The 23,814-nt window shown below is 41.6% G+C and overlaps 1 protein-coding gene across 1 annotated transcript in view; it reads right to left on the bottom strand.

Annotated features, from left to right (window-relative positions):
* The window catches only part of ITPRID1 (ITPR interacting domain containing 1), a gene marked incomplete at both ends in the record, with an annotated part of 99,994 nt that overhangs the window by 12,315 nt on the left and 63,865 nt on the right, over positions 1 to 23,814 (bottom strand). Inside the window, 3 exons of the mRNA XM_081346234.1 lie at positions 3,041 to 4,447; positions 5,861 to 5,943; positions 21,462 to 21,516. Of these exons, the coding sequence (XP_081202360.1) occupies positions 3,041 to 4,447; positions 5,861 to 5,943; positions 21,462 to 21,516 (1,545 nt within the window). The remainder of the gene's footprint in view (positions 1 to 3,040; positions 4,448 to 5,860; positions 5,944 to 21,461; positions 21,517 to 23,814) is intronic.

Consider the following 23,814-nt stretch of genomic DNA (forward strand, 5'->3'; position numbering starts at 1 on the left):
GCTAGGAAGGCTGCCGGTGCTGCGGCCGCCTCCGCTGCCGCCACTGCCTCCTCCGCCACTGGGGCCCGACCGGGGGTGTCGCCGCTGGATCGCGCTTGTCCCCGCCGCGAGTCTGGGAATGCTTTGCAGACGGGCCGCGGCAGCTTTCGCAACAAGCAGGGCCGCTGCCCGTTCGCGCGGAGGTACGGAGACCTGCCGACGTTTGGGGAGGTTTGGGGAGGTGTGCGCGCACCTCCCCAAACCTCCCCAAACGTCGGCAGGTTTGGGGAGGTGCGCACGCACCTCTCGGAATGGGTAGTGGCCCCGCTTGTTGCGAAAGCTGCCGGGCCCGTCTGCAAAGCTGCCGCTTTCGGCAGCTTTGCAGACGGGCCGTCGCCGTCACGCAACCGGGAACCGGTTCCATCACCCATTAAAAAAAAAAGGCAACCGTGCGCGTCCGCGCATGCGCAAGAAACATTTTTTGCGCATGCGCGTGCATGGACGCACGCACGCGGCTCCCACTTTTTTTTATGTGTGATGGAACCGGTTCCCAGTGGCTCTTTTCCTTTTTCGGGTTGCCGACCCCTGGTCTAGTCTCTTCTTAAAAACCTCTAGTGATGAAGTACCCATAACTTCTGAAGGCAAAAGCTGTTCCACTGGTTAATTGTTCTCACTGTCAGGTTGCTTCTCTCCTTGATTAGTTTCCATGCATTGTTTCTTGTCCCCGTGCTCTGGTGCTTTGGAAAATAAATTGACTTTCTCCTTTGTGGCAGCCTCTCAAATACTGGAATACTGCTATTATGTCCCCCCCACCCAGTCCTTCTTTTCTCATGCAATCTCAGTATGAGAGTCTCACTCTGGGTACTAATATCTGTTTTAATTTATTGCCAGTTCTCATTTCTACCCCTACTGTAAGCTGTGAGGATTTTCTTTATTATTATTTACCTATTATATTCTGAATATTAGGATATTATAGGGCATTCGGGATATTATATCCTGAAGTCATATGTTCACAGTTCTAAGCAAAAGGCACTATATACAACACCCCATTTTTAGGTTTTTTTTTAAGTCATAGCACTACACACGTGGAAGATGAGTAGAAAAAAAATAATATTTCATTTGAACTGTTTTATTTACTGAAATTATTGAACGAAGTGTCATTAAGTATCACCTTTAAGTGGGGAAAAGAGAAAAAAGTGGGGAAAATATTTCTGCTTTCCACAAATATTTTTTAAAAATGGAAAAATACACCAGGAGCATATACTTAAAAAAATACAATTAGTTATAAATGATTTATGAAACACTGCCATCTTGTGGCAAAAATCAGAAGTGTAGCAGCATCTGTGACAAATACTTAATGCCTATTAATAAAATTTATTAGTTGGAAAAGGTCCACTCTAAACTAACATGGCTCTCTTTCTACAATGCCATCTTGTGGACATTCTGGTTAATCCCACAAAGTTATCACCTAAAAATAATGTATTAAAAATAGTTCTGAGAAATCTATGTCTCTCCCCTAGATAAGCGACAGTACAGAGATTGGACTTCCTGAGTTACAATTTGGTTTTCAAATATTAATATTGACTTACATTTTAGACTCTCCATAAGACATGATTATGTAGGGACTGTAAATACAATATCTGAATTTGCCTCCTTTCTGTAGAAAAAAAATCCTCTATACTCGTAGGATCACACCCACTGACTCTACAACCAACCTCTGTGTGATCAACCAAGCTTTAACCAGAATCTAATCCATGTCAATGAATTGCATATGGGTAACTTACACAATTTGTAATTTAGAAAAAAAGCAGAATTTCCAATCATACAAAATTAATAACAATATTCATTTAGATGTTGTAGATTTGAATATTCTGTGTTCAGGTTTATAGAAGGAACATGGAAAAGAATCTCATTCTCTGTTTTCCAATTAGTCTATGGAATGTCAGAATAAGATGACAGAAGTTAATTAATTTTGCTGAGCAAGAAAGCCTTCCCATCTGTTGAAAAAGGGCAGCAAATTGGGAATCTCCATCAAAAAGGAGTGTTGGGCAGCAAATGATGAAAGAGATTTCCCTCTACCTGATACCTTATAGCAGACATGTCAAACACAAGGCCCGGGGGCCCGATCTGGCCCACAAAGTGATTTCATGTGGCCCGCGAAGCCATCCTGGAAACAGTGAGGGAACAGCCCCCACTGCCTTGGCCCTGGCCCAGAGACCCTCCTTCTGCCAGAGACCCTCAGATCTGTCCCACTCCTGCCCAGGCCCCCATAGGCACCCTTGATGCGAACGATGTAGAGCTGGCCACACCCACCCAGTAGGCCATACGCACTTTAGCCATGCCCACCCAGTAGGCCACGCCCACCCAGGCCATACCCACCCAGCCCCCTGAGGGCAACCGCAATGCTGATGCGGCCCTCAATGAAATTGAGTTTGACACCCCTGCCTTATAGAGTTGCACCATTTAGAGTAGAGAATAGCACTGAACTTGGTAGACAGCACTGGACTTAGTGGAGACATGTTTTCATACAACAGAATTGCAAAATTGGATGAAGAAACTTTAGGGCTCATTAAATTCAATGCCCTGCTCAGTGCAAGTTCTGCAACATATCTCACTGATGGCTGCCTAGCCTCTGCTTTAATAACAATGGTCAAAAAAGTCCAGCACTCCCCTAGCATTCTAGTCCAGTGTGGACCAGTCCTCAACATTTCTCCTAATATTTACCTGACATTTTTTTTCCTTACCATTATGACCCAAGCAAATTAGTTTTGTTCTCCAGAGTCATAAAATGTAGTTCTGATTGCATAGAAACATTTGGATAACTGAAGATAGCTAACTGTTCTTCTTGACCTTATTTCTTACAGCTAAACATAAAGAACATTTTCCTCAACCATTTCTCATACAGCTTTCAGTTCTTCTACCATTCTGGTTGCTGTTCTTAAATAATTTGGGGTTCACTGTTATTTCAGACATCTAACCTGATTACTAGCAGAACACAATTTTTTTTCATCAGAGAAACAAAATACTAACCAGTATTTACATTTCCTTCAGCAATACTCACCGAAGAAATGTTTCTCACTTCTGAGTCCTGCAATAATCTGAGAGTTTTCCAAAGCTGTAGCTCTATAGGGCTGTGAGAAGACCAGCACACTGTGGGGAATTTGCACGTTGCAGCTAAAGGGAAAGATCTCATAAAGCAACAGTGATGGGAATTCAAAGAGCAACAGTGAGCCATTGGATGGGTACACCAAGTATTCAAAGGTTCATGGGAGTATGAGCTGTACTCCCTATGAAGTCCTGTATCTAAAGAAGCAGATTTCATTAAGTGACCATGCCCATGAAAAGAAGGGAAGCAGTGAAATGGGGGCATTGTTTCTTTCTTCGCTTGCATCTTATGGGTTTGAGCAGAAGCTTCTCTTGCTTGCTTGTATTTTTCCTCTGATAAAACCAAGGACTCATTCCTAGGGCATTTGGACATCTTGGATGACAAATCCATAGACAGGTCTTTGATGGCAGTTTCACTCAATGATATGCTTTGTTTATTTGATGTCAGTTTTGAAGGCATCTGAATTGTAACAGATTTAAAGGAGTTTGCATTTATTTCAGAATCAGGAACATGCCCATCTTTGTCCAATTCTGAACTTGATTGTAATAGATTCAAATAATCAGATTGTCTACTTTTAACATAGGAAATGGAAAGGCCAGAGCCTTGAAGACTGCAATTATTTGAAGTAGCATCAATTTGTGGAGATGCAGTCATGCAGATACACTCATCTTTAGAGGCTATTGTATCCACATGCTTTAATTCATCCTTGAAAGTAGTATCTTGACATTCACTTGTAATTTTTGAAACTGCAATGGGCAATTCCAACTTTTTGTAAGGCTTCATTTCATACAATTTTCCTTCTACACATCCTACTGTATCTTCTAAAACATCTCTTCTACATACATCTTCCCCTCCTCCTCCTCCTCCTCTTCCTCTCAAAAGTATTTCACGTTCTTTTTTACTCTGACAATTTTGGCTGCTGCCAAGTCCAATTAGAGGTGAAATGGAATTTTCCTCTGTAGAAAAAGAACCTCTATTATTCCTTTCTGGAGCTGAAGTACTGTCTTGCACCAAACAATCATCTTCTTTCTCTCGTTGCTCTCTTCTACTTTGCATTTCATTCTTATCCATCACATATGCTGATTTCCTGACAATATTTTCTGACTGTCCACTGTAAGTTTCATATGAAATATCATCTTCATTTATGGAATAAAAAATTTCCTCTCCTTGTAAAGTATTTTGTTCACTCAGGCTGGGCAGTAATGAAATGGTGTTCTCTACAATTGATATGTTAGGGACAGCCCTGTCTATTTGGGGCTGATAATCTTGAGTCATAAGTAGATATTCTTGCTTATGTTGTGAAAATTCTTGATAATCATGGGAATTGCAACTAACCCTCATGGTTATAGGCAAAGGTAAAACCTGAAATGAAAATCAAAGAGTCTTAACAAATATTCAGATTTAGCAAAATCAATGTTATTTCACTGAAAACAAAATTGAATTAGTTTAGGCTGCAATCTATTTCCATTTCCTTGGAATTAAACGCCAGTGGTCACAGCTGAACTTAACATCTGAGAAGACACATACAGAACAGTATAATTAGAATGACTCCAATTTATTGGATCTGACATCTTTAATATTTGAGTCAGTTATATTCTAAGTGGCCGCTATACTGAATTTTAAATGTTTCTCATAATTTATATCCTAGTTATTAATGGTATTAAGGTTCTCCTGTATATTCAAAAATGACTTTAGTATTTTATTAAGTTTTGGATAACACTATAACCTGCACAGAACATTTCAATTATTGGGCAGATTATAAGAATAATAAATTAAGAAATAGTTTATTTGTACTAAATATTTTTCTACCCACCCACCCCTTTTTAACTTAATGGAATAGGGCTGATATTATTTCACCATATAAAGCATACAGACACAGTACTAACAGACCACTATGAAGAAGACTGTAGATAAGTTTCATGCACAGGACACTAAGTGAGGTGCAGTCTGCTCAAGTTGCAGTTCCAGACCAGAGCAGTAATTCCATACCCACTAGTTCACAACTTGAGACTCCAATCCAAAGGACCTTCAAAACTCAGTTTTATTAGAAAGTTTCAAAAAAAATTGTTTAGCCCTCCAATTCTTTCTCATCATGGAGATTCTCAGAGTTTTTGCAACTTTCTTATGCATACCTTTAAAAAAGAGTTTAACATGCTAAAGATGATAAAACCTTTTTGCTTTGTTATTCTGAGGCAAACAATAGAAGGAATGAAAAATCAATGTCACTCAGGAAAAAAAAATTAAGTAGTTGCCTACTGAAGAATCTTCAGGAAATATGTCAAGGCATCTAGAATTTGAATAGATTTTGTGTTGCAACCAGGGCTTTTTTTCTCATAGAACGCTCAGAATGGAGTTCCAGCACCTTTTTGGGATGGAACCTTATAGGGTAGGCAAGGCGGGTTGTATGACATGTGTGAGTTTTGGCACCTTTTTCTTTTACAAAAAAAGCACTGGTTGCAACTGATGAGAAAATTGTTGCTAAGTAACTACAGCTAGAATGAAGGGCCATGGCAGATTAACATGGATCAGTTACTATACATTTAAATTTTGGGTTAGGGAAAAATAGCCCAGAAAATTTTCAGGCAACTGTTGAAACTCAAGACATATTGTATTATGAACACTGAAAATTTTGAACTCAAAAGTGTATTTTAGTAAAGACACACAGAATTAAATTTATTCTGAAAATAACAGAGCCTCTTAGAAATCAGCAGAAAGGTATCCCCCAAGCACCGAATATAGTTTTTAATTGATTTCAGCATCTGATTTCTAAGTTACCTGCAGAGGTAAAGGCTCCAGAGAATCTTCCAGAAATCCACTGCTGTCTGATTGACAGCTGCTTGTTCTCGTTGCTATTGCATCTATTGTTAAAAAAAATTAAAATGAATGGAATAGTTGAGAAGAAAATTAAGAGTTTTTATTTTTGGTATTTGAGTATGCAGCACTTGTAAAACAACCAAAAATCCTATATAGTTTCTTTTTTTCTTATTATTCCTAAAGTCAAAGTATGTTTCTTAGAAATCTCCTTCCTGCTAAATCCCAGCAAAAAAAAAGTCAAAAATGTGTCCCAAAATCTTAAGGGATTATCTTGAAGAAACCAAAGTAGACAGAAGATAAGATGGTATAAACATTGCACAGTGTTGACAGGGTAGAGCTGTATCCATTCAAGTTTCTCCCCACCTTATTTTGGCTCTACTGAGAAAGTAATAGAAGGTGCTGCACAGTATATTTGGAGGAGCTATTTTGATGGAAGCTAAATCAGGCATGTAGATTGCATCAGTCTACTTAAATGGATACATTTTACTCAATATATTTAAATTACAAACTTATATTGTTAAGTGTTTTTATTTCTGTCTCTGCTTTATCATGTTGATATGATTTCTTATTAATTCAGATAGACAAAAGCTGTAAAATAAAGATAATATTACTGTTATGCATTAAAGGAAAAATTGTAAAACCAAAGATCATAGTACCATACAAGCCTTCATCCTCTGAAAAGCAAATAAAATAACTTATTCTATAAACAATGGAGATTAATTTCAAAGGCAAAACATTAATTAAGTCCAGTGATGAAATCTCATGCACATTTACTTAGAAGTAAAATCATGTGGATCTTGAAAATAATATCTAATTTGCACAAATGAACTCCTAGTCAGCGAAATATTGTCTCATTGCATAAAGATCTATTTATGTTGAAATCATGGATAGGCACTGTCTCATAAAGAAAATTTCTAAACTCAGTATAAAATAATCCCAGTCATTTATTCAGCACAATTTCAGAACTGAAAAGAAAAATTTAGAGACGTGATAGCTGAAAACATTCATAAGCACAGCAACAGCCTCAGAGGATAATAAAAACTATGATATCAATAGTCTTTCCTGCACATTCTAACTGCACATTCCTACTGTAAGTGGAGTATTACAGGTTAATGGCCAGCAGGTGGCAGAAAGAGACAAATATCCAATACAGAACACAAAATGCAGAAACAAAAAAGGTGAATTTGTGGAGGTTCCGGAACACTGGCCATTATTTCGCAATATTGTCATTTGAGTTGCCTGTAAATGTAACAATATGAACTTACTTCTTAGCATATGAAAAGAGTCATATTGCAGATTGAAGCCTATTCATTCAGGGTCTCACTCTCTTAGTAAACATGTACTGTACACATGGTGAAGTACAGAATAATGGAATAACTGAGTTAGAAGGGACCTTGGAGGTCTTCTAGTCCAACCCCCTGCTCAAGCAGGAAACCCTATATCAGGGGTGTCAAACTCAATTTCATTGAGGGCCGCATCAGCATTGCGGTTGCCCTCAGGGGGCCGGGTGGGTATGGCCAGGGTGGGTGTGGCCTACTGGGTGGGTGTGGCTAGAGTACATATGGCCTACTGGGTGGGCGTGGCCAGCTCTACATCGTTCGCATCAAGGGTGCCTATGGGGGCCTGGGCAGGAGTGGGACAGATCTGAGGGTCTCTGGCAGGAGGAGGGTCTCTGGGCCAGGGCCAAGGCAGTGGGGGCCGTTCCCTCACTGTTTCCAAGATGGCTTCACGGGCCACATGAAACTACTTCGCGGGCCGCATCCAGCCCCCAGGCCTTGTGTTTGACATGTCTGCCCTATATCATTTCAGACAAATAGTTCTCCAAGCTCTTCTTACAGGAGACAATGTTCAATCTTCAAGACATTGTCTTAAGTGGTCCTGTTGTTATGACACACTCACAGTCCAAGTCAGTTGATTCCTTCTACATGTGGTAGCCTACAGGGTTGTCACTGCTCAGAAGAAGCCTCCTGTTTTGTATAGCAACTCTGATCATACAAACCAGAAAATTTTTTAAAAAAATTCCATGCTATCTCCTGCCCAATGGAACAAACTTCTCTTTGAAATTCGGCAGCCCTCTACTCTCCTAGCCTCCCAGAAAGCACTTAAAATCTGGATTATCTCCAAGCACTGGGATAGGGTGAGATGGATGAGAAGATTTAATGAGGGACTACATGTGGAAGCTTAATTCTGGTGCCAGGTTTGTAATGTTTTTGGTTTTAATAGATATATATGTTTTATTATTGATATAATATGGGCAGCCCTATAAACATTTAAAAATAATATAAGCAACGAAGAAAAAAAAAGAAATGCATGTTTAAGCTGAACATTAAGAACGTTCATCCACTCACACATCAGAATTCATTCAACAACTCAAATGCAATACAAATTTCAGAAGTTCTAAATCCACCCAGAAGTCCAACATGTACAAACACATGCACAGATTGTAAAACAGACTCTAATGTTCTGTAAACCAACCCAACCCATTAACACAGAATGCTATGCCATTCACAGAATTTGCAATTCAGTTGTTTTTTAAAGGAAAAGTACAGATGGGAGGCATTTAATCTACACTGTGACTCTCAGGTGGTGTCACTAAGAAGTTTAACCCTTGGATTACTACGGCACTAGGAATCCAATACTTTTGTATGCACAGAAATGAAAAGGCCCACAGATCTACACAATAGAAGAACGGATGGTGAAATTAATGTAATTGGCTGAGCTGGCAGAACTAACCACTTTGGTTAAAGAAAATACTTTACCTAACTTTGTTTCTACATGGATAACACTTAGGGGCATTTTGCTTGAGACCAAAAGATATGCTACATTGATGTTGGGTTTGGCAATTGGAATTGTTTATGACTGTACAAATAATATATATAACTGAATTTCAAAGCAAAAGGTTACAAATAGCCCTCAAATTACAATAGGTCACAGAGCAACCAGACAAAGCTATTACAGACTCCCCAGAATGTACTTATGACCTGGTTCTGATGTCCTAATGGATGACCCCACTCCATGGTCTCCTGACTGCATTTTGGGTGCTTGGCATTTACAGACATTTGCAGCATTCCATAGTAATGATCTTGAGGATTACCTACAAAGAAAATTTTGTAACAGTACAAATATTTTTTTTTAATTTTCTGACTGGTGTCGTGGCCTAAAGGTGAAAATACTCACCTCCCACTCAAAGGTTGAGAGTTCAGTCCTAGGCAGTGACAGACATTTCTCAGGGCACAAGGAGAAAATATCTGCTGTGAACTCTGTGTGGGCGTCAGGAAGGGCTGACACCCAGCCCATTCAGTTGCCCCAACTCCACCCTGATAAAAAGGGATTAAAGGGTTGTAAAAAACTACTCTTTTTTATTTTCTCCCCTCTTTTCTCTTTATCCCTTGCACTTCGCCCTTCCCTACTTTTTCTTAGTTTTTTTTATATTTTGTTCTCTGTAGATATTTTTTAAAAGTTTTTTTAAAAGAATAGAATATAACAGGGAGCAAAATTTTAAATCTCCATATCCCTCACACCAGGGTTCTGTTCTGCTTTATATCTGATTGATTGATCAATTGATTGATTATGAGCCATCAAATCAGTGTTGATTATCGGTGATCACATAAATATGTTTCCTCTAGAATGATCTCTTCTTAACCTGGTCTTCAAGGTCTTCCAACAGTATACCCATTGCCACTGTTACTGACTCTAACTACATCGTAGTTGGTCATTTTCTCCTTCTCTTCCCTTCTATTTTTTTTACAGTATTAGAGTGTTCTCTAGAGAGCTAGGTCTTTGCATAATTTATCCAAAGTAGGAAAAATTGAACCTGCTCATTTGTGCCTGTGGGTATTCAATGATCAATGTCTTTTTGTTTTCTTGGCTGTCCTTGGCATTCTCAGGAGTCTTTTCCAACAGTAAAGATCAAAAAAGTCAATACTTTTTCTATCTTGCTTCTTTAAAACAAGTTTTACTGATCTTCAACTTTGTTTCTTTAAAGTGCACAAAGAATACCATTATTTACCCTATTCCGATCCTTGTAGGTGCAGACAAATCATAGCATCTCAATATCTTTTCCATGGTTTTTTAATGGTTGATCTCAAAAAACTATTTACCTCTTTGATATTTTCATTATCAATTCTGAGACTGGTTGTTGTACCTATTGACAGTTTGGTATTCTTCTTTGTATTTAAGTTTAGTCCATTCTTTCACTATGCTCCTTGACTGTATTAGCAGGTCTAGCAGATCCTTTGCATTTTTGGCTAATGAAATAGTGTCATCAATATAGCAGAGAATATTGATGTTTCTTCCTTCAATCTTAAAACATGCTCATCCTGTTCCAGTCCCACGTTCCAACAATATATATTGAGGATATAGGTTGAATAAATAAGGGAAGAATATATAGCCTTATCTTACACTTTTGCCAACCTGGATTTTTTTTTTGGGGGGGGGGACATATTCTGCCCATTGGCTTCCTGATCTGTATATATGATGAAGACATTTATATATTTGAATTTCTGTCACAGATTAGTGTCCAGTCTGAAAGGCTGCTCTGACCAAATCTTGTTTAAAGCAGTAGGCCACTTGATATTCTTGAATGTGTCCTAGATCCCATGATATTTAGCAATTTGTCAAGGTGAGATTACCAATGCTTTGCACAAAATTTCATACACAAGTTTCCTACACAAAACAAAACGTACAACCTTGAAGATGATCATTGAAGTCTTTTAACATGTCACAATTTCTTGAATTATTTGATACATAATTTTTAAGGAGGATTGTTGGCTCTGGTGTAATTAACTGTTTACATGAAAGTTCTCTAAATAATGTTCTTTTTATAGCTTCTGCCTTAGTGTTGTTATTAATGATAACTCTCCCCCCTCTATCCACTCATATTGAAGTCAAGGTAGCACTTCCTCACTTTACAAGAGTGTAGCATCATGGATAAAACCAGGGCTTTTTTGTCACAGAACGCTCAGAATTATTATTATTATTATTATTATTATTATTATTATTATTATTATTATTATTATTATTATTATTATTATTATTATTATTATTATTATTATTATTATTATTATTATTTAAACTTGTATACCGCCCTATTCCCGTAGGACTCAGGGCGGTTTACAGGGAAAAATTAAAAATACATAACATACAAAGTTAAAATCGATTAAAACTAAGATTAAATTAAGTCCCTGAATTTAAACTAAAACCCCATTAATAAATAATTAAAACCCCTCAGTCTGGGCCAGACAGCTCAAAAAACTAGGTTTTCAAGTCCCTGCGAAATGAGCGAAGGTCGGGGGCAGTCCTAAGCTCTGTGGGAAGTTGGTTCCAAAGGGCCGGCGCACCCACAGAGAACGCCCTTCCCCTGGGAATAACCCGCCGGCATTCCTTGACCGGCGGTACCCTAAGAAGGCCCTCCCTGTGGGAGCTCACAGGACAATGGGAAGTTGATGCCGGCAGCAGGTGTTCCCTTAGGTAATCCGGACCCAAGCCATTTAGAGCTTTATAGGTCATTACCAGCACCTTGAATCTCACCCGGAGGGCAACTGGAAGCCAATGCAGCTCACGGAGAAGAGGTGTTACACGGGAGTATCGGGAGACTCCCATAACAACTTGCGCAGCTGCATTCTGCACTAGTTGAAGCCTCCGAGTGGTCCTCAAGGGCAGCCCCATGTAGAGAGCGTTGCAGTAGTCTAGCTGGGAGGTCACGAGCGCATGGGTGACTGTGCGTAGGGCATCTCGGTCCAGATAGGGCCGCAACTGATGCACCAGACAAAGCTGGGCAAAAGCCCCCCTGGTCACGGCTCCTATATGGTCTTCAAAATTGAGCCATGAATCCAAGAGGACGCCCAAGTTGTGAGCCCTATCGACGGGGGGTAACACCTCACTCCCCATCATTAGTGGTGGAACAACCTGGTTTATCCGAGATGCCAGTATGCACAGCCACTCAGTCTTGGCAGGATTGAGATGAAGCCTGTTTCTCCCCATCCAAACCCGGACCGCTTCCAGGCAACATGACATCATGTCGAGTGCATCACTGGGTTGGTTCGGGGTGGAGAGAAAAAGTTGGGTATCATCAGTGTACTGATGATACCCCACCCCGAAACCACGAATGAGCTCGCCCAGCGTTTTCATGTAGATGTTGAACAGGAAGGGGAGAGAGAACTGACCCCTGGGGACTCAAATGAGAGACCTTGGGGCGGACCTCTACCCTCCCGTCAACACCGACTGCGAGCGGCCCAGGAGGTAGGAGGAGAACCACCATAAAACAGTGCCTCCCACTCCTAACCCCCTGAGACGCCGCAGTAGGATCCCATGGCCGATGGTATCGAAAGCCGCTGAGAGATCTAAAAGGACTAGGACAGAGGAACATCCCCTGTCCCGAGCCCGCCAGAGATCATTCACCAGTGCGACCAATGCCGTCTCCGTGCTGTACCCGGGCCTGAAACCCGATTGATACGGGTCAAGATAATCTGTTTCCTCCAGGAACAAAGGGAACTGATGCGCCACCACAGTCTCAACAACCTTCGCCAAAAAGCGAAGGTTGGAGATCGGACGATAGTTATTTAAAGCAGCCGGGTCCAGGGCAGGCTTCTTGAGGAGGGGCCTCACCACCGCCTCCTTAAAAGCGGTGGGAAAGATACCCTCCTTCAAGGAAGCAGATATTACTGCCTGGAACCAGCCTCGTGTCTGCTCCCGAGCTGCATAGACCAGCCAGGAGGGGCACGGATCCAGTAAACAGGTGGTAGAACTCAGTCTCCTCATGATCCTGTCCACATCATCAGGGGAAACAGGGTCGAACTCAGTCCAGGTAACATGCTCAAGACCGCTTGATTCCTCCATTCCAGACTCTGCCCAGTCAGAGTCCAAACCGGTCCGGATCTGAGCGATTTTGTCCACCAGATGATGACTAAACTCCTCAGCCCGTCCCTGTAAGGGATCCTCCCTCGTCTCCCGATTAAGGAGAGAGCGAGTCACCCTAAACAGGGCAGCTGGGCGATTATCTGCGGACGCGATGAGGGCAGCGAAGTAATTAGACTTCGCCGTCCTCATCGCACCGAGATAAGACCTTGTAAAGGCTCTTAGTTGCAATCGGTCAGATTCAGACCGGGTGGACCTCCAACCGCTCTCTAGACCCCGTCTCCGACGCTTCATCTCTCGGAGCTCCACAGAAAACCATGGGGCCCAGCGGGATCTGTGCTGAGTCTGGGGTTGCAAGGGTACAACATGGTCGAGTGCCTTGGCGGCCGCCCTTTCCCAGGCATCCACCAAGGCATCGACCGGGCTGTGAGTGAGGGAGACAGGTAAGAACCGAAGCGCCATCTAGAACCATTCTGGGTCCATTAGGCGCCTGGGATGGAACCACCTGGTCGGTTCCACAGCCCGGCAGCAGGGGGTGGCACAATGGAAGACCAGCCTCAGGAGATAATGATTGGACCATGACAGGGGGACAGCAGTTGGCGAGCCCCCTCCCAAATCATCCAACCATTGTCCAGATAGAAAAATCAGGTCAAGGGTGTGACCTGCCCCATGAGTCGGGCCCTGAATTACTTGGGTCAGGTCCATGGCCGTCATGGAAGCCATGAACTCCCGAGCTAACTCTGATAACTCTCCCAGGGAAGGCAGGTTGAAGTCGCCCAGAACTATAAGTCTGGGAAACTCCACCGCCAACCCTGAGAGGGTGTCGAGCAGCTCAGGCAGGGCCATTGCCACACAGCTGGGTGCCAGGTATGTTAGCAACAGGCCCAAATGAACCCGAGGGCCACATCTCATGAGAAGGGACTCACTCCCGCCTATCTGGACAACAGTGGTCTCCCACGGACATAAGGTCTCCCGTATAACCACCGCCACCCCACCGCCCCTGCCCTGAGTCCGAGGCTGGTGCAGCACACAGAAACCCGGAGGGCAAAGTTCAACCAGAGGGACACCACCCTCTGGGCCCAACCAGGTCTCCATAATGCATGCCAGATCCACGTGTTCCTCCTCGATCAATTCCCGGACGAGGGGAGCCTTGTTCACAACGGATCTGGCATTAAAATACACCAGTCTGAGCTCAGGGTCCTGATCCCCCTCATCCCCGGATACAAGGGTACTAACTGGAGGGTTGGAACACGCCACCGCTCGGAGACAGCGGGAGCGCGGTCCCGGATATTGATACAGCCCTCCGTGTAACCGCCTGCTGCCATTCCCAATCATCGTGGGGATTTTTAACCCCACCCCCATACCAACGGAACCAAAAGCCCACGCCCTCAACCCCATCTCACCAGGAACTATTGTAGGCCCAGACTGACAGCCGGTTGATGAAACCCACCCCAATTCCCTCCCCACCCTCCCATTCCCACCCCTCCCTAACCCTTTAAAACAACTGGCTAAAAAAACATACAAGGGGCCTCTTAATGCATTTCCACCAGAGGCCCCTATTTAAGCCCAGCCACCTCTTGGGGTCCCAACAATTGGGCCCGTCCTTAAGGGAAGTAAGGGACATGGCGACAGGTTGTATGTCCCTTACTGGCGTTCCGGCACCTTTTTTTGCAAAAAAAAAAAGCTCCCTCTATTGGCTTTAGGAGTAGGCAATCTTGGCTCTTTTTTATGACTTGTGGACTTCAACTCCCAGAAATCCTGAGCCAGATACGCTGAGGGGAAAGGGAGAGGTTTTCTTCGGCTTTGAAACGGAGATGTGCACCAGCCCCTAGAGTTGGAAATGACTAGCACGCATTTCTCATGATGTGCTCTGCATATAAGTTAAACAGGCAGGGTTTCCCAATTTTGAACCAATCAGTGGTTCCGTGTCCAGTTCTCACTGTTGCTTCTTGACCTGCATATAGGTTTCTCAAGAGACAAATAAGATGGTCTGACGCTCCTTCTCACTGCCACTCTAGTTCAATGGAACAAGAATATTAAAGCCTAGCCTATGAAGATCAGACATTATCAGGTGAAATGTAGATAATTTACACCTAAGTTTGTATATAGCATTGGAGATATAAATTATCTGATAAAGTCTTCATGGTTATGCTTTAAAATTCCCATTCCACTGAAGGCATGAGTCATGGGAACAACTGTCCTCCCTTAAGCTAACTTTCTACAAGATATAGCAAACCCATCAGGAATCTTGGTTGATTTGTCAAGCTTGGGAGAAAATGATTGGCAGGGGAATGGATTAATCCCATTCTTTCTAGTAATTCTTCCATTACTATTTCTGGTTCTTTCTTGGAAACATGATATAAGAAACCCCTAATCATTTTTATGATCCCAGTGTCGGGATTCAGCCATTCGCACCATTTCGGCAGAACCGGTAGCTAATTTTTTGTTGCCCAGGCCCAGAATGGACTTCCGGAAGTGGCATCCACACAGAGAACCAATTTTTCACATATTTGAATTCCACTACTGGGTCTACCCTAATCTCTATTAATTGAATATATCTAAATTAATAATAATAATAATAATATCTCATTATCTCTCCTAAATATTAAGGTTTAAGGATGGATGAAGCAATTATGACCTTAGAGCTGTTTTCAAAGTGCAGCTTCCAGTGTCTTCCACCATTGGTGGTACCATGGTTTCTGGGATTTGTACAGTGGCAATATTTCTTAGGCCAATTGCTCCAAATTAGGTATTTCCATCTCTTATCCTACATACCTAAAATAGGTAGTAGCTTGCGGTAATAGAATCAGGAGCTGACAAACTGATTTTAGCCACCCTTTATTTTTCTGCTCAATCTACTTGTTGCTGTAAGGATAAAAATTGGGAAAACTACTATGGGACCAACTTCCAGATGCACCACATGGAAGTTCTGGAGGAACTGCTGGATATAAATTATATCATATACATCTGCACATACCATCTGTGAGGCTTTCTTTTTTAAAAATTTAAATAAATAAATACTGATTTCCATCCAGATATAGGAACATAGCTTGAACTTCATTAAAATGCATCACTTGAAATGCATTCAGTTGTGTTTTAATATATCAACAAGCAGAGGAACTCCTCAACTTCACATAAAAACAAAGAGGCGTGTTTTGAAGAAACACGATAAGTACAAAATACCTTTTGCTTTAATCATTAGCATTTGGCAAAGAATGGCCATCTGTGAAATCCAACAGACTGTCCTGATGCCATTAGAAACAGGGAGAAGCACTGTGACATTCTTTTTATTTATTTATTTTTTGCCATCCAGCAATTGTTCCCATATGTATTTTACCAAGGGAAAATAAACAAGATTCACACTTTTGGAAAACCGTCAATTAAAAAAAAATGCTGATTGCCTTCTGCAGATATTCCCATGGTGCCAAACTGTATGCGAAAAGATGGCAGGATGGAGGAGAAAAAGGAGGAAGAAGAGGAGTGAAGGTGTGATAATTAAAAGAATTGCCAATCTGTAAGTCAGTAGAGCTAATATGTCAACTCAGCAAGCTGGGGAAGTAGAATGTGCCCAGCTGTTAGAAAGACTCAAGCATGGTTTGGTCCCTGGCACCACTTGTTGCGACAAGATGAATCACAAATGGTGTGAAAGTGGGTTTCCATGCTACCCTGTGCCAGATGGAGATGGTTACTTCTCTGATTGATAGCATCTTGGGCTGCAAAAGGGACTGAACGCTGCTGTACTGGCAGAGCTGCTTCAGCAATCAGCCATTTCTCCTTTGGTGAATGCCATCTTGGAAAAAGAACTGAGCACAACTGGAAGAAAAGAGAATTCTAAGCAGAGAACTGGAGAAACAAATGATTCTGTTCCTAACACAATTAGAGGGGGGTTGGCTGGTGATGAAATAATGTGATTCTGATAATAGCAGGACAATTTTGCTTACATTCATGACTTTTGTATAAAGATTGACTGAATATGGGAAGCATGTAAATCATCTTGATTCCCAAGTCCTGACCCCAGAGCACATTCAACATGGGTGTAAATGAAGATTGCCCCAATCTTTATTACATTTTCTCATCTTCATTCCCTTTCTTGCATTGCCACCAGCCAGGATTTTCCAATGAATGCTTTATCAAATATAAATTGCCAATAAAGTAGCTACAGCCTCCTGCTGGGAGTCAGACATTTGCTAGGTCCTTCTAATAGAGGACACTGAGCAAAGCTTCATTACAGAACAATGGTGGTTGCTGCCAGAGCTTACAGATTTGAATAAACAACAAATAAGCAACATCTGCTCCAGCATATGTGTATGGTGGGGGGGAAAGCCACAAAATAAAAGAATTTGCAAATGCCAAAAGCAAGACTAAACTGCCAGTGCTACTGTAGAGTGAATTTTTAATTGCACATGCATACAAGGCAGGCTGGGGGTATTAGTCTCACATATGTCTACTTGCTGCCAACCTGGGAGTATAGATGAATTTAATTAAATAAGGATTATCCCTTCTCCCCAGTACAATTACTTATTTATAACAATGATAGAATTGCCTAATAAAAATTGTAATATTTCCTTTTAAAACACATATATTCAAACCATTACTCAAAAACAGGCTGGCATTCATTTAGGAATGTGTGTGTGTGTGTGTGTGTGTGTGTGTGTGTGTGTGTCTGTGTCTGTGTCTGTGTGTTTGTGTGTGTCTAGTGAACACATAGGCAGAATGTGGGTAAAAATAAAGATCTGGCCATAGAATCCAGGAACACCATCAAAACACTTTTCAAAGAATATAATTGTTGATTCAAGTTTAGTTTATGTTCCAAACAACTGGTCTTTCTAGGACAGGCTCAGATGTTCTTGGATTATTATTATTTTTGCCTTTTTGGTCTATTATTTATCTGCAGTGCCATTCCAGGGAAGGAGATCTCTGCAGTTCCCAGCTGTCTCATTATAATAACAGGATCCTCTTTATAGGGAAAAAATTGCTTGTTAAATTAATTCCCACCATCTCAAAGGTCCAGAAATTCATGCAATTAAAATTTGATCCATCCATCCAATATTCATGTTACCTTATCTTTTAATCATATTATATGGTCAGCAAACTTGATAATTATATTAAAACAAACTAAAAATCAAAGCAAAAAGATCAAAAACATGTCTCCGGTCAATCATTTCCCTAATCTATTTTAGAATCTGTTATATAATTTATTATAGAAGAGGCTCAGCTAACATCCTGGCTCAATTTCACTGTACCTCAAGAGTATGCTTTTCCAGAGAGCAGGGGGCTACAGAGTAGATATGCCCCCATCAAAAAACAGTGTTTCACAGAGTGGACCAGAACATACCAATATGTATTCTACAATCGATCTGATAGAATAAGCAGAAATAAAGTGCAACAGCTTAATGGTGCTGGATCTCCAACAGATGGAGTGAGTTACCATCACTTGTTTCTAGCTCTTGCCCATCCAGCAGTTTGAAAGCATGAAATATTGTGAGTAGACAATCCACTTCAGTAGGAAAGGCCAGTTGCAGTTGTGAGGAGCACTGGAGCTAGTGCTGGACCTGCCTGGATGCAAAGCCCTGAATGAGACAATAACCCAAATGCTGTTTTCTAATCTTGATGGAATCACTTCATAATACAGCCTAGAGATATATAATAGCATTAGCAGCATGCTTACAGATTTTATTTTCCTGGGCTCCAAGATCACTGCAGATGGGGACTGTAGCCAAGAAATTAAAAGACGCTTGCTCCTCAGGAGGAAAGCGATGGCAAATCTAGACAGCACACTAAAAAGCAGAGACATCACCCTGTCAACAAAAGTGCGTATAGTAAGGCTATGGTCTTCCCAGTTGCAATGTATGGCAGTGAAAGCTGGACCATAAGAAAGGCTGAGCGCCAAAGAATTGAAGCCTTTGAACTATGGTGCTGGAGAAGACTCCTGCGAGTTCCTTGGACTGCAAGGCGATCAAACCAGTCAGTCCTAGAGGAGATCAACCCTGACTGCTCTTTAGAAGGCCAGATCCTGAAGCTAAAACTCAAATACTTTGGCCACCTAATGAGAAGGAAGGACTCACTGGAGAAGAGCCTAATGCTGGGAAAGATTGAGGGCAATAGAAGAAGGGGACGACAGAGAATGAGGTGGCTGGATGGAGTCACTGAAGCAGTAGGCGTGAGCCTAGATGGACTCCAGAAGATGGTAGAGGACAGGAAGGCCTGGAGGAACATTGTCCATAGGGTCGCGATGGGTCAGACACGACTTTGCAACTAACAACAACAAGGATTCTTGACCCCATACCAATATATGAATCAACCATAGATGTCATATAGATGTTAAGTAGAAACTGAGAGGTTGTAGAACAGGGGTCCCCAGCCTATGGTCCACGGCCCAGTACTGGGCCATCACCTGTTGGCCACCAGACCCTGGAAATAGCTGGTGAACCACCACCCCACTTGTATTAACACCACCATGTGGGAGCTAGCAGCCCCATTTGCACATGCACAGGGATGCTAAGCACCACAGTCAGCATCACGCAGGCAACAGTGGCCCATTTGTGCCAGCACACAGGCACCAATGCATATGCTGTGGGTGCGTGTAGCCCACTTGTGCATACACTACCATCGTGCACATGCACACATTTCCCTGCTGCTCCCTTTCCTTCCAGGCCGCCAAGCTGGAAAGGTTGGGGAGCTCTGTTGTAGAATATAAGAAATCCTGCAGACCAAGTATCTAGGGCTAGACATCTCCTTTCCTATTAGCACTGTCTGGAAATATTCCCATAGGAAGGAGGGAACTATCAAAACATCATGGCCCATGCTTTGATATAAAAAAGATACCCGGAGAGTCAGGATGGATATAGCCTCACATCTTGATCCTACTAGGAATCATCAACAAAATTATCCATGGTATCTCAATATAGTAACCTGGTGTGAACCTGACTGAAAAGAGATAATCTTTTCAGATAATCCATTTCTCTAAAGTTGCAAATAAACCACTTTTTCAACAGCCTGATCTAAAAGCAGAGGTTAGAAACAGAACAAACATTGTCCAGTGGACCCAGTGATGGTTCTTGAAAAGAAGATGGTGGAGAGCAAATACCACTATCTTGACTGCAATTATACATTGGAAGTCTTGACAATCTAGGAGAGACATGGATCTAATATATAGGTATCCCCACTTGCACCCCAAGAACACTATCAAGGGTAGGACTTCATCAAGTCCAATAGGCTAGAATACTTCCCATTGAATCAGGTCAACTCCATAAAGCCTGAATCGCCGAAGTCTAACTTACACTGGATCCAAACAACTTTATACAATAAATGTCTTGAATATTGTTCAGAATAATCCTGCACTGATGTTTTTCTAGCTTCTGCTCTCCCACTCCTGGAGGCTTGCTACCGATATAATAGTACATGGTGGGTGACTAGAATACCTACAGTAACAATATGAAGAAAAACACAAATCCCATGTGCTTATCTGCTGAGTCAATCTAGAACAGGCATGTCAAACTCGTGACATCATGTGACATCGCGTGACACATTGTGACTTTTTCCCCATTGCTGGCATTGGGGGGGGTCGTGGTTTCAGTATGATGCATCCGGCCTACAGGCCGGCAGTTTGACATGCCTTATCTAGAATTCACAAAGTCACAGTCAAACAAACATTATCTTTGCTAAAGCATAACACCTGATTGCACCTGGCCACAATTTGATCATAGTCAGTTAGTTTAGAATAATTATTATTGCATTTGATAATGAATGTCAGTTTGTACCATCCACAAAGGAATGATGCAGCCACCATTTTAGTGCAAATAATATGTTATCTCCTAAATCTTTCACAGCATAGTTAATCAATCCATGCTTTACTATTGTATGCAGATTATTGCTATGTTCAACAGAGGAAAGGTACGCATTTTCTTATGTGAGATGAGAATATATCATGCAGTCATTTTGAAGCCAAAACAGTGTAGCAGTTTGTATTTCATTGATGCTTGTATCTAGTAAATAGTTTCAGACATTCAACCATATTTTCTAGAAGTTGTTGAGTATATCTAGAATGCACCAACTTCTAGATACAACTTCTAGGAAAGACTGAAAGGCCCCAATTTCATGTTAGGTTTCCACACTATCTTTGGATTCACTTGAAACTAATGGAGCACATGGTAAGAGCTGATTTCAATGGATGCATAGCAAACAAATAACTCCGTTGGCATATTGCAGAGGTTAATGATGTTGATTGTAAACATTGATACAATAAATACCTGTGCAGATCCAACCATGAAACCTGAAGCTTCTGCCATTGTCCATGAAGTAACGTTTACTCAAATACAGCATTCAAAGCAAATAAATATGAAAAAAACTGCCGCTTACTAAAAGTAATAAGTGGAGGAGGAGGAGGAAGGGGAGGAGGAGAAGGAGGAGGGGGTTCAGCCAAAGTTCTTACATCTCTAAGGCAAAGAAAACGATATTTAAGAAAAAGAAATGTGGCTCTTGCATGGTTTGAATCTTGTAACACCTGGATGGGATTTCTTCAGATTCTCTCCAGATCCTCATTGGAACTTTGATTCAAGTCCTTGCTCATCCCAACTAATATCTAGCAAGAATAAAGCCTTCCATAATACCGTTATGGTGGTATACTGATATATGGGTGCAATAGATATTTAGTTGACTAGAAGTAGGGGAAGAAAGACAAACTGAGCTTATATTTGCTAATACCTACCTGAAGTGTTTTCAAGGGGATTTCCCCAGAAAGTTTCATCTTCAAAACTCTGGATCTGAGACAAGAAAAAAGAAAGCAGCTTGGTTTTTTTTATTATTATTAAAAGTATATTTCTTCTCTTTAACGTTAGAATTTTAAGTCAAAGCAACAATAAACCTTCCAGATGTTTCCGTTCTTGGTGCCTCATTTTTCAAAAAATAGTTTTGCATTCCAGGTTTTAGGTTGTAAGTTAGTATTCATAGCTTGTTTCCTTTCCAAATCCAACTCCCTATTGCTGGTCAAAGCACAACGATGCCAAATGGAAATAATTCCCCATGCACTGACAGAAGTGGAGCCAGGTGGGCTACTGAGAAGCAAGAAGTAAAAGCAAGTTTAAGGAACTCTTACATTGACAAAAATATTTTTTTAAAAAACCAGTTGAAACAAGGAAGCCTTCTCCTCTCAAAAACAACCATAACAAATAAAACAGTGCTGAAAATGGGAATGATAAATATCATTGCAAAAAAAAAAAGTGATTGCAGAGGGAGGATGTTCTGGTTCACACTGTTTGATACTGTGAAGATATGCTACAAGTTTTCCTTGATTCATACGGTGTATGATTGATAACTTTTAAAATGTCACTTTCAGAGTATAATCCGAGTTTTAGGGCTCAGCAAACAGATCCAAGTGTCATAGTGTAAGAAAATTCAGTTCCCTTATCCCCAACTCCTGGATTTTTATTGCAGCTTGAAATAAATATTGATTCTCAAGTTTTTGTTCAATACATCTTTTTGGTCAACCAGATTCATCTTTTTGTTCACCTAGTTTCTGGAGACCTAGAAAGAAAATAAAAAAGCAACTTTTTGACCCCACCATGGGCTTTCACTGCAGCCATTTTGGTGATCAGAGCATTGAGTTATGTAGGTGGGTAGAAGACAAACTTTCAGCAGCTAAAATAGTGAAGTGAAGAAAGAGGTTTTTAATACCTGGTATTTCTGCATTAATCAGACATTCTGACAATGTCTGAAAGGGGAGGGGGTAAAATCGTCAAGATGGTAGTCATAAATATATGACATTCCACTTTTTTACATGTATCACATGTGATACATTTTAAAAAGGTGTGGGGCTTTGACTGTAGAGTCACAGTCATTCACTTGATTTTTTTTTCTTTTTCTATGTGCTCTTGAAGATGCTTTTGAATTGATAAAAAGCAATTTAGTGTTCAGGCCATGACACACTGTTCAAAATGTGTCACTGAGCATCATATCTATGCCCAATGACTCTTAGATCTTCCATTAGTGTACAAACTAGATCCAACCTCTAATCTGTTCGATACTTTAAGCATCTCTAAAAAAGAAATGAGCCATAATAGCTTATTTTGCAGAGAATATGATAGGTTTGGAATAAAGTGTTACAAACCACCTTTTATACTCCCCTTCTGTGGAGTAATTGAGAAGCAAAACTGTGATATAATTGTTATGTATTGGGCTCAATTGTAACACCATGTGGTAAGCTGGAGCTAGCTAACGGCTCTCCAGCAACTCAGACTCCCCGTCTCCAGTGCTGCTATTGGCTGCCCCTAGGTGGCAATAGGTTGCTTTAAACCTATTGGCTACCACCTAGGGGCCAGGCTATAAATTGCTGCAGGCTACAGTCCAGTTCTCAGTTCAGATCCTGCAAGCAAATAAACATGACCATTGCTGAACTCACTTGTCTCATCTCCATTCCTGCACAATGAACCCACTACACAACACTGGTGATGAGGATGGGATCCTGCTTCTCCGAAAGAGATGAAGTTCACTAGGGGAGAGGCAGCGCATGCCTGGTGGGTAAAGATATTTCCCCCCCCTTCGGTTGGCTAGCCAGACACACTAGCAACCACGTGCTCAGTGGATCAGTCCCTGGGCATCAGAGAAGCAGGATCAGAAGATGCAGGAACCAGCCGAGAAGACCTGAAGAATGCCTAAGGTCGGAAGGCTGCGAGAGTTTGATACCAAGCGTCTGGAGGGATGGCCATCCTACTTGTCCCAGGTAGAAAACTACCTCCAGGCAAATCAGGTCACAGAAGATGGGCTGAAGGCCACCATGCTGCTCTGTGTGTGCTGCCCAGCCACATTTGACCTGGCCAAAAATCTGTTCACCCCGACGCCGCTGGAGTCAGTCTCCTACACTGAGCTTAAGAAGAACCTAGGAGAACATTTCCAGCCAAAGATGTCGGTGATTGCTTGGCATTACAAATTAGAACAGCGAATGCAGCAGCCCGGTGAGACCGTGTCAGAATACAACGCGGCCTGGAGGCAGGCTGCATGCCTGTGTAAATTTGCGGACGTTGAAGAGCGACTGCAAGACTGGTTCATCTGCGGCCTATGGAACC

This window comes from Vipera berus (assembly GCF_964194415.1).
Source record: "Vipera berus genome assembly, chromosome: Z".
NCBI classification, from domain to species: Eukaryota; Metazoa; Chordata; class Lepidosauria; order Squamata; family Viperidae; genus Vipera; species Vipera berus.